The sequence below is a fragment of the Nerophis ophidion genome, linkage group LG02, assembly GCF_033978795.1.
Source record: "Nerophis ophidion isolate RoL-2023_Sa linkage group LG02, RoL_Noph_v1.0, whole genome shotgun sequence".
Classification (NCBI taxonomy): Eukaryota; Metazoa; Chordata; class Actinopteri; order Syngnathiformes; family Syngnathidae; genus Nerophis; species Nerophis ophidion.
In genome coordinates this window covers 87840995-87859396 of record NC_084612.1, presented here as the reverse complement: position 1 = coordinate 87859396, position 18402 = coordinate 87840995, and the positions used below count along the sequence as shown (strand labels likewise).

Sequence of the window (18402 nt, the reverse complement as noted above, 5' to 3'; positions counted from 1 at the left end):
AAAATGTTTCTGACAATCCTGCACTTTCTGTTTTGGAAATGACATGAACGTTTGTGCCACTGCTTAATAACTGTTTAATAAATATAGTTTTGGTCAATTGCCTTAGTTGTGATTTCCTTCTCTGCATGAAAGTTTAAAAGTAGCATGTATTAATACAGTATGAACAAGAATGTTTTAATGTAGACACATAGGATCATCATACTGCTGTGATTATATCCAATCCAATCCACTTTATTTATATAGCACATTTAAACAAAAAAATGTTTCCAAAGTGCTGCACAACAATATTAAAAACAACATTAAAATACTATCCTGAGCTCCACTAATGACTGAATAAAAACAAAAACAAAAATATATAAAACCAATATAAAATATATATGATTAAAAACTATTTTAAGGGTGAATCCAATTAAAACAGTAAATAGAAATCAAAATGTTAAAACACAGAGGGCAACATATGTATCAAGTGTTCATTCAAATCCAAGGCAAAATATTGAGATATATATCGTGTATCGTGATATGGCCTACAAAATATCGAGATATTGATGTATAAAAGTTCAACATATCATCAACATTAACATACAGGGCGTTTTCAAACTTAATCATTTCCACAAACTGTTATGGAAATTACTCTCATTACAATCGTGCAAAGTAGATAATGCTGTGTTTATACACATTAAATCTGTTTATGTCCTTTTCACAGTTTCTGCACAGGATGTGAAATATTTCCTGAAGGGTCAGGACATACACTTCATGCCATCCATCTCTGAACAACCCATTAGATTAATCTGGCTACATAATGAAAATTATGTGGTGTTTTTTTCTGGCATGGAGGACATTGTGAAGTCTTCATACAAGAACAGAATCACTCTGGACCGGGTCTCTGCAGAACTCACCATCAAAAACGCCACATATGAAGACAGTGGAGACTATTTCCTAGAAATGAACATAAACAACAAGCCTGATACTTTCCAGCGTACAATTGAAGTTATAGGTAAGTTTACTTTTCCATTCATAAACATTTTAACACAAATATTGAGCACTATAAATATGAACTTGTCTAATCTAGGTTCATCAACAATAGTGTTGATTGTGTTACATTTGAGCTCAAATGTGAACACGACTCAACACGACATGAATCTCCACCCCAAAAACAAAAGAAAAAAACATCTGAGCTCATGTTGACCATCCTTCTGTTTTCTTACAGACAAAGTATCCAAACCCAACATATCCTGTGAGATGAGCGACACAAAGCAGGCGACACTTGTGTGCTCAACAGAGTCCAAACATCCTCATTTATTAAAGTTGAAGTGGAGCTCACCAGGAAAGGAGCAGACTGGACCAAATTTAACAATAACTGTCAGGAATGAAGATGATGATCAAGTTTATCGTTGTGATGTCAGCAACCCTCTGACCAATGAAACGGCTTCATTCACCGCTAAGGACTGCTTCCTGGGTAATTATAATCAATAATGATGGCTGTGAAATGGTGGTTGTACATATTTAGATCTTATTTTGAATGTAATGCACAAAAGTTGATTTGAGTTTGACTTTTGTTTTTCTGTGCAGGTAAAAGATCAGATGTTCATCTGATTATCATATTAGTCTGTATCTTCATTCTGGTCATCTTGTGTTGTGTTTTATACATAACACCTCAATATCTAAAAGGTACAGAAACTCGACATGACAAAAGACAATCAATCAAAGTCACATTAGTTATATATTTAAATGTAATTAATACCTTGTTGGGATGTTAGTTTCCTTACCTCACTAAGGTGATTGGAATGTAATTATCTTTGTGTTGTTGTTTCAGTGTCCAAAGAGCGTGATGAAAAGACATCCTTCTTAGACCAAGTACTCACTCTTCCCTCCAACTCAGGTAAACTAAGTCATTACACTTATTGTGTTCTGCTCCATGATATTATTTTTTTATCCCGTTTCAGAATGTTGTGCATTTTTACCCTTTTTGGTGTGTTTTAGGACTGAAGGTGTTGACTGAGGATGAGAAGATGGATTCAGAAGGAGCCATGCGACTCACTGCTTCTGTTCCTGCACTTCATTCCTCTTCAACACACTTAAACACTATCACTGAACTTTCAGATACCAGCAATGATCAGCAAGATTAACTTCTGAAAAATTCGGAGTAAATGCATGACTGCAGTGGAGTGACAGTCAGTCGTTGCAACACTTGGCCAGGAACCAGTTCTACATATTCAAAAATAAGGAATACTTCAGGGAGAAAACAAAGACATTTACTTAAACATAAAGAACTAACATTTAGAAAAAGAAGTGAAGGAAGCCATCTATGTTAAAAGGCCATTTTGAAACAAAAATGGAGGTTGTAGCAACATCCATTCATGCATTTTCTACCGCTTATTCCCTTTGGGGGCGCTGGCGCCTATCTGACAAATTCACCAACAACTGGATTTTTATTTTATTTTTTTTCCCAAGATGTCGCCGCTGTAGTGGCTGCTGGTGGCAGGAGCTCTGTGCTCGTGTCATCCTTCTGTGTTCCTGGTGTTTCCTTCTTGTTTTCATGTCGGTTTTGTTTTTCCTTTTGGTTCGGGACCCTTCAGGACTGTCTGACAAGGGGTGCCACTTTCGAGACTTCTGCGGGGCTTTTTTGTGGACTTCTGGATCTGCCTCCCGGGAGCCTTTTGGCCATGGAGACCAGCTGCTGGGTCTCTGCCACACCAGAGTCCGTTTGGAGAGACTGGAGGAGACGCGGATGAAGAGACAGAGCTGCGGAGCTGGTGCTGAGCGCCGGGACGGACGGGCTTCACAGTGTCTTGGCTGAATGAGCAGGTATCGGACACCTCGGTCTCCTTGGACGCATCCTCACTCATCCATGCAGACTGGACACTGGCCGAGAGTTAGTGAGCGGCCGAGTGGCTCTCTTGGTTGCTTTGTTGGGTCTGCTCCTGTCTCTGGCCATGCTCCCCCCCACCCCAGCAGACGATGGCGTGGAATACGGCCACCACACTGTATATGTTTTTTTTTATTTTATATTAATTTTTTTGTAGCTGTATATAGAAATGGCTGGTTGCATCAGATATGCTCTTTTAATGTCCTTTGTGTTCTTTGATGTTTCCCTCTTACACACATGCTTATGTGTGCTTTAGCTATGAGTTTCTTCCGTTAGCCTTAGTCTGGACCCCCTCTCCAGGGGCCCAGGCTTAGACTGAATAGTCTACCTGGACGTTGGAGTCTGCAATAAGGCTTGATTGGTAGCGTTTTCAGATAAATAGATATGAAACTGTACATAGACAATGTAGATGTTTCGTAATTTTCATATTTTATGTCACTATATTTACTCTATTTATACCTGCGTTGGCCTTTCCATCCTTACACTTTCCATCATTGTAACTGAGCTAGTGTGGAGAACAATGCCTGTTGAGGACCCTTACTATTGCACAATTTCACTGTCCAATGTAATGAGATTTTGAGTACCTTTGCCATCTAAGAACGAACACAATGTATCCGTTTATTTATTACCCTGCCTAAGTTAGACAACCCTTGTTTTGTGATTGATTTCATTAAAGGTAGCATGTTTCTTTACTCGATGACTACATTGCAATTCATTATTATTCAACAAAAATACCTTTTACACTGATGGTTGTAATATAAACAACTTTAAAATTCTTACTAATATGTGCCACACTCTGTGAACATACACCAAATACATTTCTGATAAACATCGACTCTGTAACACATTATAAACGCAAGATAAGAATTACCCATAATGCCACCGTGCAGTACTCTGTGAAGTGATCCTAACGGCCGGAGCAGAGTCAGTCGGACAGAGCCTGTTGTGTTGTGCGCATGCGTCGTCTAGCATGCGTTTCAAAACACTACATTTTCAGAGTAAAGTTGATGTAATATTTTTAGGTTTATGTAGTACAACTATTAAACATTTAAATAGTATGACGAAACATAAGTAAAACTTACTCTTCCCCCATAATTCATGTATTACGTTAATAAAATGTTTAATTTTACTTAAACTCTAGTTCTTACCAGGGGCGTCACTAGACCTAATACTGTACTGGGGCACACCCGGGGCACAAATAATTCATGTGAGCGTGCAAAGCGCGCAGGCAAAAACATTTTTAGCACTTATTTATCATAAAAAATACATAAATAGTGCTTTAAACTATGAAATCATATCAGATTATGTTGTATGGATCTTTGATTAACCACCTGAAATTAACTAATGCATTTGACCTACTTGTGCACTTTTTTACTCCAGACTTCTAAACTGCTACTGATAAAAGCAAAAAGGAAGAGCAATGAATCTTTTTGAAATATATATTGCAGTAATCATCTGCAAATTTAACATCTACAAAAGTAAAACAAAAAATAAAGCACCCCCACATCTCTGGGTTCTTTTATATTATTTAATTTCCATTTATGGCAATGTGGCTAATCCTATTTCAGATACACAAAACTATAAAATATACACAAAACAATAAAGCCACAGTAGTAGAATAAATGAACAACTGTTGTGTGTCTGTTCAGGGAATCATTTTCTGAGAAGTAAACTGTAACGTCTCGTTTTCATTTTTGCAAAGTGGTCAATCACTCTGGACAGACATGGAAATATTACAGTAACTGTTATACAGTTGACCAGTGGTTCCCAACTGTTGGGTCGTGACATAAAAGTGGATTGTGTGTCATTTTCAGTGAGTTGCAGTCAGATGTGTGCATGGAAGAAAAAAAGTTTAGGGAGAAAAAGATCTAATTGTGGCAACAAAACCAGATATTTTTAGCCATTTTTCTAGTGACTATTAGTGAGTATTTTAGCAAAAGGCAAACCGACTAACAAGTTGGAGGAGGACTCAGGACAGACATGGAAATATATTTTTTTTAAATCTAAATGGGGCAACAAAACCCGATATTTTCAGCCATCTTTCTGAAAACAAATACAGAAATGTTACTATTTTTTCTGGAAACAAAACCAGATGCTTTAGCTGTAGCCATTTTTCTGGTGACAAAACAAGATTATTTTAGTCAAAGTCACACCGATTAACAAGACAAGTCTACTGTGCTATTTTTCTGTGAAATAAACTTGAATGATTTAAAAATTTGGCTCACGACTTGATATGGAAAAATGTTTTTCTTCCTGAAGATAAACCATTTGAGAAGCACTCAACTCACACATGCTTACTCCAAATCATCATTGATGCAGAAGCAGCAGACAATAACCAACATTATGTTTCATGTTCATTGGAAATTCCCCCGACAGCTCGTACAGCAAATGAATATGTTTGTCTTGATACAAGGAATAACGTTAGCTAACTTAGCATCAACTTAAGACAATGATGTTGCCTAGCTAGCTAGGACTTCACTTACATCTCTCATTCCTGCTGCTTCTTCTCTGCTGCGGGCGAATAACTTTCTTAAATCCATCTAGGAGTTACAGTTTGAGTCAAATCCAAATCAAAATAATATAATTAACAAATTGTTGTTGGCTAACGTTACCTACCTCAGCAGTGATTCTCATCCTCTCTCTCTCTCTCTCTCTCTCAACTGAAGTCTCGATCCACACGTGAATAAATTACCATATTAAGTAGCCATGTGTTCATTGTTAAGTGGAGTGAATACAGTAGCAATCAATTACCATACTAAGTAGTATGTGCGCTGTTGTCTATGTTATTTGGCCTAAAACTCTGAAGCGTTTTTTTTTTATTGGTGAAATTTTTACTGGGGCACTGCAGATCAACAGTGGGGCACGTGCCCCAGTGAAATATGTCTGGCGACGCCCCTGGACAAGAGTCTCGGGAATGTTGTCCATGCTGCTTTATCTGATAGTTTTTGTGTTTTCTTAGACTTGTCTGTTTAACTCAAACCAACAGATATTGGTATTCATGTTGGAATCAAATAGTATTAAAATGTTGAGACAAATGTAAAAAAAAAAGACCAAAAACCATTCACCACGCTGGTATGTGTGAAGACAATCAGGTCGGTCTACAAGATGTCTGTTATTTATTTTTCATCCAGTTGGCAACTACAATCTCTACTAAAAATGTGAAAATGACATTCTTCTAAGAATATCTCTATTAAACATGTAACTTGACATTTCTATAAAATAATAATTGTACTTGGTAGTTTTCATCCCCACATGAACAAGACTTCTCCAAAAGACCATCAGAACTTAGCTACCACACCAAAAGTAAAGAAATAGGTCAGGTGTTTGTAGTCCATTAGTCAATAATGCTGAGTCACTGTCCATCTCACAGCAATCTTACATTTACTTCAGACTACTTGATGCTAACTACATCTTTTTCTTGAAAGACAAACACAGATCAAGTCTTTAAAGCTGTCAACAGACAAGTGAAAGTCTGCATAGATTTTCTACGTTAAAAAAAAATCGTTAAATGTGTAGGAAATTAATACTTTTCTCTACTTCAGGGGTCACCAACACGGTGCCCGCGGGCACCAGGTAGCCCGTAAGGACCAGATGAGTCGCCCGCTGGCCTGTTCTAAAAATAGCTCAAATAGCAGCACTTACCAGTGAGCTGCCTCTATTTTTTTAAATTGTATTTATTTACTAGCAAGCTGCTCTCGCTTTGCTCGACATTTTTAATTCTAAGAGAGACAAAACTCAAGTAGAATTTGAAAATCCAAGAAAATATTTTAAAGACTTGGTGTTCACTTGTTTAAATAAATTCATTAATTTTTTTACTTTGCTTCTTATAACTTTCAGAAAGACAATTTTAGAGAAAAAATACAACCTTAAAAATGATTTTAGGATTTTTAAACACATATACCTTTTTACCTTTTAAATTCCTTCCTCTTCTTTGCTGACAATTTAAATCAGTGTTCAAGTATTTTTTTTTTTTATGGTAAAGAACAATAAATACATTTTAATTGAATTCTTCATTTTAGCGTCTGTTTTTTCGACGAAGAATATTTGTAAAATATTTCTTCAAACTTTTTATGATTAAAATTAAAAAAAAATATTCTGGCAAATCTAGAAAATCTGTAGAATCAATTTTTAATCGTATTTCCAAGTCTTTTGAATTTTTTTTTAAATTGTTGTTCTGGAAAATCTAGAAGAAATAATGATTTGTCTTTGTTAGAAATACAGCTTGGTCCAATTTGTTATATATTCTAAGAAAGTGCAGATTGGATTTTAACCTATTTAAAACATGTCATCAAAATTCTGAATTTAATCTTAAACAAGAAAAATTACTAATGATGTTCCATAAATTCTTTTGTTTAATTTTTTCCAAAAGATTCGAATTAGCTCATTTTTCTCTAAATTTTTTTCGGTGGAAGTTTGAATTTTAAAGAGTCGAAATTGTAGATAAACTATGTTTCAAAATTAAATTTTCATTTTTTTCGTGTTTTCTCCTCTTTTAAACCGTTCAATTAAGTGGTTTTTTTTTCATCATTTATTCTCTACCAAAAACCTTCCGTAGAGGAAAAAAAATGTACGATGAAATGACAGACAGAAATACCCATTTTTTTAAATATATATACATTTATTTATTAAAGGTAAATTGAGCAAATTGGCTATTTCTGGCAATGTATTTAAGTGTGTATCAAACTGGTAGCCCTTCGCATTAATCAGTACCCAAGAAGTAGCTCTTGGTTTCAAAAAGGTTGGTGACCCCTGATCTACTTGATGTCAACTTTTTGTTTTGTGACGTTTCTAGAGGAACCATCCATCCATTTTCTACCGCTTATTCCCTTTTGGGGTCACGGGGGGCGCTGGCGCTTATCTCAGCTACAATCGGGCGGAAGGCGGGGTACACCCTGGACAAGTCGCCACCTCATCGCAGGGCCAACACAGATAGACAGACAACATTCACACTCACATTCACACACTAGGGACCATTTAGTGTTGCCAATTAACCTATCCCCAGGTGCATGTCTTTGGAGGTGGGAGGAAGCCGGAGTACCCGGAGGGAACCCACGCAGTCACGGGGAGAACATGCAAACTCCACACAGCATTTGAACCCAGAACTGCAGGACCTTCGTATTGTGAGGCAGACGCACTAACGCCTCTCCCACCGTGAAGTCGTCTAGAGGAACCTCCATGCAGTATTTGAATGTATAAACACTGCCTCCTACTGGCGAAATACTAGTCTTACAGTTATTGTTTTTCCCCAAAATATACCCTTCAGGATTCAAGGGTTTAGTGCGTGTGCCTCACAATACGAATGTCCTGGGTTCGATTTCCGGCCTCGGGGTCTTTCTGTGTGGAGTTTGCATGTTCTCCCCGTGACTGCGTGGGTTCCCTCCGGGTACTCCGGCTTCCTCCCACCTCCAAAGACATGCACCTGGGGATAGGTTGATTGGCAACACTAAATGGTCCCTAGTGTGTGAATGTGAGTGTGAATGTTGTCTGTCTATCTGTGTTGTAGTTTTTTTTTTAATCTGTCCACCATCTTGGTTGTAGTCCTTAATGATTCATGACTCTTACAGGCTGACAAGGGTATTACAGTTGATAGTTTTGGCGTGTAGTAGCCATCTTGGGTGGAGTCCAAGAATTTGTCTTTAAAAACGATGGATGTTAGTGTTTCTCCTAGGAGAGCGTCCAAATGCATGATGAATCACTATTCATGATCACATGTACACAATGACAGTTACCACAGGGAGCTAACAACTGTTAGTTCCTATGGATTAGTGTTGGTTATTTTCCCCTACCTGGGATTGCCTTTAACACGGTCACATATGATACACCATCGAGGCAGACAAGGTAGAAGTATTAGGACGTACTCACACTAGGACATTCTAATCCCAAACCCAGGATTAACCCTGTTAAGGTGTTTGAGCTTAACAGAGTTCTTTATGCGTGCACATGAACGACACTTTCAACGAGTCTTGAACATCAACGTCCTCTCACGGAGGAGACTTTTATTCTCTTCTTCTGTTGAACACACAACTGCTTCTGTGTTAAACACTACACAGTTCCAGAGCGCCCTCAAGGGGATAACATGCGCTACAACATCCTACCTCTATAACACAGTCACTGAGTAAGAGCGTGGATATATACAATCTTAACACCCCCACTCGCTATTAGCTCACTGTGTTAAACAATATTTTAAGAACATTTTCCATCATCCTGTTTTGTTAGGATTCATTAAAGTGTTGAGATAGTTTACTCACAACAAAGCTTATGTCAGGTCGAGTGCATGTTGATAAGTAAAATAAACTTCCCACTGCTTCTCTGTACTGTCTTGGTTGTTTCAACTTTTCAACATTTTCTGCATAATCAAGTTTTGGTTCACAAGGAGTTTCTCTTGGTTTACAATTTTCCATATCAAACCTTTGTAAAACCTTTTTCAGATATCTGTCTTGTGACATTTTGACTAGTCCATGTGTTTGTTCAAAGTCTATTCCTAAGAAATGTTTTAGGGTTCCCAAATCCTTCATTTTGAATCTCTGAGTTAACATTCTTTTTACATCCTGCATTGATTTTTCACTTGAGGTAGCTAAAATAAGGTCATCTACCCAAATAATAAGAATTACCTTTTGACCATATTTTTCTCTTGTATATACACAATGATCTGCATCATTTTGCACAAAGTCATTTTCACATAAATGAGTGTGTAGCACTGTATTCCAGTTTCTGCCCGACTGTTTGAGTCCATACAATGATTTGTTTAGTTTACATACCAGTTTTTCACCAGTGTTAGAGTTTTTCTCGTAACCTTGTGGTTGTTCTAAATAGATTTCGCAGTCGATGGGTGCGTGTAGATACGCGGTCTTCACGTCCATCTGATGTAAGATTAAGTCCTCCTGTGCCGCCTTCTGCATGAGAATTCTTACACTTAACATGTCAGCTGTCGGTGAAAACGTCTCGTCGTAATCAGTTCCTGCTCTCTGGTCGTATCCTTTAGCAACAAATCTTGCCTTAAATTTATTAGCTCCATCTATGTCTGTTTTGAGTGCATAAACCCACTTAGCTTTTAAAGCTCGCTTACCTGGTGGTAAGTCAGTCAACTGGAATGTGTCATTTTCCACTAGTGACTTCATCTCCTCATTCATGGCGTTTTTCCAGTGCATTGACTCGGATGATAACACGGCTTCCTGATAAGTTTCTGGAATGTCACAAACTGCTCGATAACAGAAATCAACGCATGTTTGTAATCTGTCCAATGAATCATCAGTCTCATAATTTTGTAAATAAGATGGCTTTTGTTTTACTCTGAATGGATTCTTTCTGATTTCTGTTTCGGCATTTGCCGCTGACTGTTCCACATCTTCCTGCTCATTTAAATCCTCAGTTTTGTTTTCAGGTTGAACTCTGTCCTCATCCTTCTGGTCACTGTCACAGACTGCATTGTCTCTGTTTCCAATGTCATGTCCTGCGTATGGCTCTAAAGTTTGTGTCTCTCTCTCTACACTTGTTTTGGTTGCGAATTTCACCAATCTGATCTTTTGGACTTTTTCCATTTCTGGATAATATACAAGGAATGCTGGGCTGTTTTTATCATATCCTATGAAAATGCCCTGTTCACTTTTGGAGTCTAGTTTTCCTTTTTCTTGTTTGTAACTAAAACATGTAGACCCAAATTTTTGCATTTGTGACACATTTGGTACTTTTCCTGAAAGTAACTCATATGCTGTTTTCTTTATCCGTCTATTGTAACACCTGTTTCTAACATGAGCTGCTGTTTGAATGGCATAGTTCCACAAATAGTTTGGTAGTTTGCTTTCTATCAGTAAGCATCTAGCCATGTCAAACAGTGTTCGCCATCCTCTCTCCGCTGTGCCATTTTGGTGTGGCGAATAAGGCGCTGACGTCTCATGTCTTATTTTGTTCTTTGTTAGTAACATTTGGAACTCTCTGTTTGTAAACTCAGTGCCGTTGTCTGAACGTATACACTTTACATCTCCAAAGGGTGCTACATCTGCTAAGAACTTTTCTGTTGCAGTAACTGTATCACTTTTTGACTTAAGGAAATATACTAATACAGCACCTGAATAGTCATCTGTGAAACATTGTGCGTATTTGTGTCCTTCTATGCTCTCAGTTTTCATTGGTCCTGCTAGGTCTGTATGGATTAACTCCAGGGGTTTATTTGCTTTAGCATCTAGCTCCCTATTTCTCGTTTGGGTAAACTTGCCTTTTGTACATATGTCACACATCTGATCCGGCTTAACATTTCCCTTAATTACCATACCTTTGACCACAGTTTGGAGTTTGATTACATCGTCATAGTTGCAGTGTCCTAGAATCTCGTGCCATGTTTGTACGTCATGACAAACTTTACACTGATCTTCATTCGCATCAACAGTTGGTAGATAATACAGCTTCTCATGTTCGTGTATTTTAAATCTGTTACCATCTTTAGTGATCATGTGGCTCTGTCCTTTCTTGAAAGTTATGGTTGCTCCTCCGTCGGCTGCTCTCGCCACTGAAAAGATGTTGTGGGGATAGGAGGGCATGTACAGAGCGTTTTGTAGTTGTGCCCTGTGCTGTCGTCCATTGCTATCCATTAGATGTATCGTAGCTGTTCCTCTTCCTTGGGCCATTCCACTGCATCTTGTCCCATCAGCTAGTTCCACTGAATGAGTCTCTGGCTGAAAAGTGTTGTCAAAGCTTGTAAAGTTATTCACATCATTTACAATGTGGGATGTCGCTCCTGCATCCACCATAATGCCTTTCATCTTTATTTTGGGTGCTGACTCACTTTCTTTTTGTGCTGCTTTGAAGAGGTAATCACTGGAATGTTCATCAGTAACCTTTTTGACATTGTCTCGTTTATCTTTCTTTTTGCATATGGTTTCTTGGTGTGTGTTGCTCTTACAAAAGTTGCACCACACTTTTCGGATACAATTTCTTGCTCTGTGTCCTTTTAATCCACATTTGAAACATGTCAGATCTTCATCTCCACTTCTACTTTGAGTGCTGCTGGTGTATGTCTTCTGGATATTTCTATCCTGTTTTGTGAACATTTTCATCACATTGTCTGTTGGCTCAGCAGTACTAATTTTCTCTGACTCTTCGTAAATACGTAATCTCCTTTTGAAATCTGTAAATGTCACATTGTCTTCGTTTTGTGTTACATGTACAGCTAATGGCTTGTAAGCGTCAGGAAGTCCTCCAAGAATCATGGCTATGATCAGACTATCACTGAGAGTCTCACCGGCATCACGAAGTGCTGTAATCAGGTTTTCTGCTCTGATAATGTAGTCCGTAGTCGACTCTCTATCTACTTTCCGTAGTTTTGTCAAGGACGTGTACAGGTTGATTATTCGTGGCTTGCTTTTTCCTGAGTAGTGCTCCCTCAGCATTTTCAGTGCTTTCCTTCCATCGTATGTAGCATCATGTCTAATTAAAGACAGGCTTTTATCATCGATCAACCTTATGAGCTCTGCATAGCAGTCTGGATTCTTTATTCTGTCCGCTGCTGCTTGCTCTTCTCCAACTGGTTCATTTAGAACAGTGTCTTTCAACTTTAAAATATGTAAGTGTCCCAAAAACCTTGCTTCCCAAAGGTCATACTTGCTTTCGGATCCATCGAAGTACAGTTGCGGGGATACTGCTCCAGTAGTACGAGTCGCCATTTTTGTTTAAGCTCCGCACTTTAGCACTGTGCTATGCTAATTAGCTCAAACTTTGCCGCGGTTACTTCTTCTTCGAGAGTACACGCTACTTCATTGGCTAAAGTCCCTTTAATGCTCCGTGTAATACTTCACGTTTGCATTACCTTTATCCTTGGTCAAGTAGTTCTCCTCTGTTAGCTCAAGTCCACACCTGCAAACTTCCTTGGCTTCTGTGTCCGTGCGTCGACTCAACGCTACCTTGCCTTGTTTGCTTGAGTTGGTTGGGATCACTGCGGTTCCTGGGGTTGCTGCAGTTCCTGGCGTTATTTGGGTTGCTGGGCCCATAACCTGTTAAGGTGTTTGAGCTTAACAGAGTTCTTTATGCGTGCACATGAACGACACTTTCAACGAGTCTTGAACATCAACGTCCTCTCACCGAGGAGACTTTTATTTTCTTCTTCTGTTGAACACACAACTGCTTCTGTGTTAAACACTACACAGTTCCAGAGCGCCCTCAAGGGGATAACATGCGCTACAACATCCTACCTCTATAACACAGTCACTGAGTAAGAGCGTGGATATATACAATCTTAACAGTGCAATATCTTCAATTGTAAAGGAACTCAAAACCTCAATTCATATGCCGGTGAAATTGTGCAATTGTAATGATTCACAACAGCATTGTTCTCCACAGCAGCTCATTAACAATGATGGAAAGTGCAAAGGTGTAAAGGACAATGCAGGTATAAATAGAGTAAATATGGTGACATAAAATATGAAATTTACGCAATATCTACATTGTCTATGTACAGTTTCATATCTATTAATCTGAAAACGTTATCAATCAAGCTTTATTGCAGACTCCAACGTCCAGGTAGACTATTCAGTCTAAGCCTGGGCCTCTGGAGAGGGGGTCCAGACTAAGGCCAACGGAAAAAACTCATAGCTAAAGCACACATAAGCATGTGTGTAAGAGGGAAACATCAAAGAACACAAAGGACATTAAAAGAGCATTGCTGATGCAACCAGCCATTTCTATATATAGCTACAAAAAAATTAATATAAAATTTAAAAAAACATATACAGTGTGGTGGCCTCTGCGGTATTCCACGCCATCGTCTGCTGGGGTGGGGGGAAACATGGCCAGAGACAGGAGCAGACCCAACAAAGCAACCAAGAGAGCCACTCGGCCGCTCACTAACTCTCGGCCAGTGTCCAGTCTGCATGGATGAGTGAGGATGCGTCCAAGGAGACCGAGGTGTCCGATACCTGCTCATTCAGCCAAGACACTGTGAAGCCCGTCCGTCCCGGCGCTCAGCACCAGCTCCGCAGCTCTGTCTCTTCATCCGCGTCTCCTCCAGTCTCTCCAAACGGACTCTGGTGTGGCAGAGACCCAGCAGCTGGTCTCCATGGTCTAAAGAAATCAGATCCAGAAGTCCACAAAAAAGCCCCACAGAAGTGAAGAAAGTGGCACCCCTTGTCAGACAGTCCCAAAGGGTCCCGAACCGAAAGGAAAAACAAAACCAACATGAAAACAAGAAGGAAACACCAGGAACACAGAAGGATGACACAAGAGCACAGAGCTCCTGCCACCAGCAGCCACTACAGCGGCGACATCTTGGGGGGAAAAAAGAAATGATCCAGTTGTTGGTGAATTTGTCAGCTCATGTTGCTACAACCTCTATCTTTGTTTCAAAATGGTCTTTTAACATAGATGGTTTCCTTAACTTCTTTTTCAAACTATTAGTTATTTCGGTTTAAATAAATTGTCTTTGTTTTCTCTCTGAAATCTTCCTTCTTTTTGAGATGTACATTTCTGTCATATGTAGGACTGATTCCTGACCAACTCTTGCTTCGCCTACTAATTCCTCCCAAATCACTGAGTGTCGCTCCACTCAGGAAGTCATCTGTTTTCACATTTTCCTCCGAATTTTTCTGATGATCTTGCTGATCATTGCTGGTATCTGAAAGTTCAGTGATAGTGTTTAAGTGTGTTGAAGAGGAATGAAGTGCAGGAACAGAAGCAGTGAGTAGCATGGCTCCTTCTGAATCCATCTTCTCATCCTCAGTCAACACGTTCAGTCCTAAAACACACCAAAAAAGGTAAAAATGTACAACATTCTGAAACGGGATGAAAAAATAATATCTTGAAGCAGAACACAATAAGTGTAATGACTTAGTTTACCTGAGTTGGAGGGAAGAGTGAGTACTTGGTCTAAGAAGGATGTCTTTTCATCACGCTCTTTGGACACTGAAACAACAACACAAAGATAATTACATTCCAATCACCTTAGTGAGGTAAGGAAACTAACATCCCAACAAGGGATTAATTACATTTAAATAAATAACTAATGTAACTTTGATTGATTGTCTTTTGTCATGTCGAGTTTCTGTACCTTTTAGATATTGAGGTGTTATGTATAAAACACAACACAAGATGACCAGAATGAAGATACAGACTAATATGATAATCAGATGAACATCTGATCTTTTACCTGCACAGAAAAACAAAAGTCAAACTCAAATCAACTTTTCAAAGTGCATTACATCCAAAATAAGATCTAAATATGTACAACCACCATTTCACAGCCATCATTATTGATTATAATTACCCAGGAAGCAGTCCTTAGCGGTGAATGAAGCCGTTTCATTGGTCAGAGGGTTGCTGACATCACAACGATAAACTTGATCATCATCTTCATTCCTGACAGTTATTGTTAAATTTGGTCCAGTCTGCTCCTTTCCTGGTGAGCTCCACTTCAACTTTAATAAATGAGGATGTTTGGACTCTGTTGAGCACACAAGTGTCGCCTGCTTTGTGTCGCTCATCTCACAGGATATGTTGGGTTTGGATACTTTGTCTGTAAGAAAACAGAAGGATGGTCAACATGAGCTCAGATGTTTTTTTCTTTTGTTTTTGGGGTGGAGATTCATGTGGTGTTGAGTCGTGTTCACATTTGAGCTCAAATGTAACACAATCAACACTATTGTTAATGAACCTAGATTAGACAAGTTCATATTTATAGTGCTCAATATTTGTGTTAAAATGTTTATGAATGGAAATGTAAACTTACCTATAACTTCAATTCTATACAGCAAAGTATCCTGCTCGCTGTTTATGTTCATTAGTAGGAGATAGACTCCACTGTCTTCATATGTGGCGTTTTTGATGGTGAGTTCTGCAGAGACCCGGTCCAGAGTGATTCTGTTCTTGTGTGAAGAAGCCACATACTTCTCCGTGCCAACAGAAAATACCACATCTTTTTCATTATGTTGCCAGAGAATTACAATAGGTCGTTCAGAGATGGATGGCTTCAAGTGTATGTCCTGACCCTTCAGGAAATATTTCACATCCTGTGCAGAAACTGTGAAAGGGACATAAACAGATAAATAGTCTTCAACTGTAGTGGTGCACCATTAAGACCCTTTTTTTTTATAAACAAAACACAAGAGACTTTAATGTGTATAAACACAGCATTATCTACTTTGCACGATTGTAATGAGAGTAATTTCCATAACAGTTTGTGGAAATGATTACGTTTGAAAACGCCCTGTATGTTAATGTTGATGATATGTTGAACTTTTATACATCAATATCTCGATATTTTGTAGGCCATATCACGATACACGATATATATCTCAATATTTTGCCTTGGACTTGAATGAACACTTGATACATATGTTGCCCTCTGTTTTAACATTTTGATTTCTATTTACTGTTTTAATTGGATTCACCCTTAAAATAGTTTTTAATCATATATATTTTATATTGGTTTTATATATTTTTATTTTTTGTTTTTATTCAGTCATTAGTGGAGCTCAGGATAGTATTTCAATGTTGTTTTTAATATTGTTGTGCAGTACTTTGGAAACATTTTGTTGTTTGAATGTGCTATATAAATAAAGTGGATTGGATTGGATATAATCACAGCAGTATGATGATCCTATGTGTCTACATTAAAACATTCTTGTTAATACTGTATTAATATATGCTACTTTTAAACTTTCATGCAGAGAAGGAAATCACAACTAAGGCAATTGACCAAAACTATATTTATTAAACAGTTATTAAGCAGTGGCACAAACATTCATGTCATTTCCAAAACAGAAAGTGCAGGATTGTCAGAAACATTTTAAGTGTCAAATAAAAATGAGCTGCATAATAAGAAATCATAGTATTCGTCCTTTGCTATGTGGTAGGTTACTACGGACGTTATTAAATTCTATTTTTTTATACGGTGTTGATGTAGAAATGTTTGCCTCAGCATTTTACTGCAGTCAAGCCAGCTGCGCTTGAATCTGAAATGCGCCTATACTTTGCACATTACGGTAATTGAGCTAATAAATTCATATAAAATGTGTAAAGCATTGAAATTGAAATATAAGAGGTGTATCTCAACCAACCCATATAGGACTATTATCCTGCAATATTTGGGGTCAATAGGTCACATTACCTGGAAGCTATTGGAGATATAGCTAGCATATGGCATCACATTAGTGTCAAAAATCCAAGCGCATAAAAACTGTTATCGCGCCCTGATTCTCCACTTCGTGCGCGCGCGGGACACCCTTTTGCGCGCGCGCGGTGCCTATGTGCGCGCGTGCCGTCTTCGTTTTGTCACTTTGTGGGCGGTTATTCTTACACGGCCCCTCCTTTCTGATTGGTCAGGTGAAAATAGCTGAGGGCCAATCAGAAGTATAGCAGGGCGGGTCATCGTCAATATGTATCAAGATAATACAGCTCTTGTCGACAAACACATTCTAAAAAGTCCAAATTTAGTGGAGTTGTGGAAAATGCCAATTGAATTTTATCTAAAAGTCTTTGAAGAAGGTAATGTCTCATCTGTTGAGAGAACATCACATACTTAATGAAGTGTCAAGATCAATATCTCTCTTTTCATACACATACAACCAGTCCACAGATGTCAGTCAATGATGGAAATTATACTTTCAAATATGTTTTCTTTCCTCACTTGTGTGTTTTAAAAAAATATTTTTATTTATTTAATATTTGTATATGTAAATATTGAATGTATGCCACAATACGTATGTGACATTTGAGGTGACGTGAACTTGGTTGAAAAAGACAAAACCTGGTGACTAATGCCTGTCATAACAGCAACTGCGTGAGAACGTCTACTCGAATATCACGATATAGTCATTTTCTATATCGCACAGAGACAAAGCCGCGATATATCATGTGTATCGATGTATCGCCCAGCCCTACATCAAGTGTTGTCAATGTTTTGGATACCATTGCTCCTGTCAAAGTTAGAATGGAGAAATGAAGATTTGGTCTGGGCACAGAAAAGGGATGCTGCAGAACTGAACGGAACTGGTGCAAGTCAAAGCTCCACAAGTCCATTATGAGAACAAGACTTTGTGTAGAACAATATTTAGTTTGGTAGCAAAACACACAACAGGTGCAACACAACAGAACGTTAGATCTTCTTTCTATTTGTACAAAGTCTACATTTATAAAGAATTATAGGAAAAGCAACATCAGAACTTACCTGCAGTGAAAGTCCACATGAAATAGACCAGAACATGTTGGTAGTCCATTATAGACGATTCACTTTCACCAATTTTACCAAACTAGTTTGCTGTCTTTTGATAGCTTTTCACTGAACACAGCAAATGTAAAAGTGAAAGCCAGATAACCTGCAATACCTGAGAGTCTTAAATATTGGTTTTCAAAATACGAGCATAGCCAGAGCAGTCATGGTATATGTAGCTGTACACTTAATATTGTGTACCTGCTTCTTACATGCATAACCTGAGAGCCCTTTATGTTTTCACATAACCACGCCCAGATATTTGTTAATAGACTCGGCCAATCATTGACTTGCTGGCTGGCGAACTGGCGAATAAGAGGAGTGGAAGGTAGGAAAAAACCCATAT

The 18402-nt window shown here is 38.3% G+C and overlaps 2 protein-coding genes across 3 annotated transcripts in view; both read left to right on the top strand.

Moving 5' to 3' along the window:
• Positions 1 to 3417, top strand: part of LOC133548174 (CD48 antigen-like) — a 160771-nt gene extending 157354 nt beyond the window's left edge. Inside the window, exons 2-6 of one of the 2 annotated variants that reach the window (XM_061893520.1) lie at positions 704 to 994; positions 1208 to 1456; positions 1570 to 1668; positions 1814 to 1879; positions 1981 to 3416. In XM_061893520.1, the coding sequence (XP_061749504.1) occupies positions 704 to 994; positions 1208 to 1456; positions 1570 to 1668; positions 1814 to 1879; positions 1981 to 2126 (851 nt within the window). In that variant the 3' untranslated portion in view covers positions 2127 to 3416. Of the gene's footprint in view, positions 1 to 703; positions 995 to 1207; positions 1457 to 1569; positions 1669 to 1813; positions 1880 to 1980 lie in introns of both variants that reach the window. The other variant, XM_061893511.1, reaches the window with a different exon arrangement.
• LOC133547997 (T-lymphocyte surface antigen Ly-9-like) overlaps positions 1 to 18402 on the top strand; it is a 280939-nt gene that overhangs the window by 162641 nt on the left and 99896 nt on the right. The window lies entirely within an intron of this gene.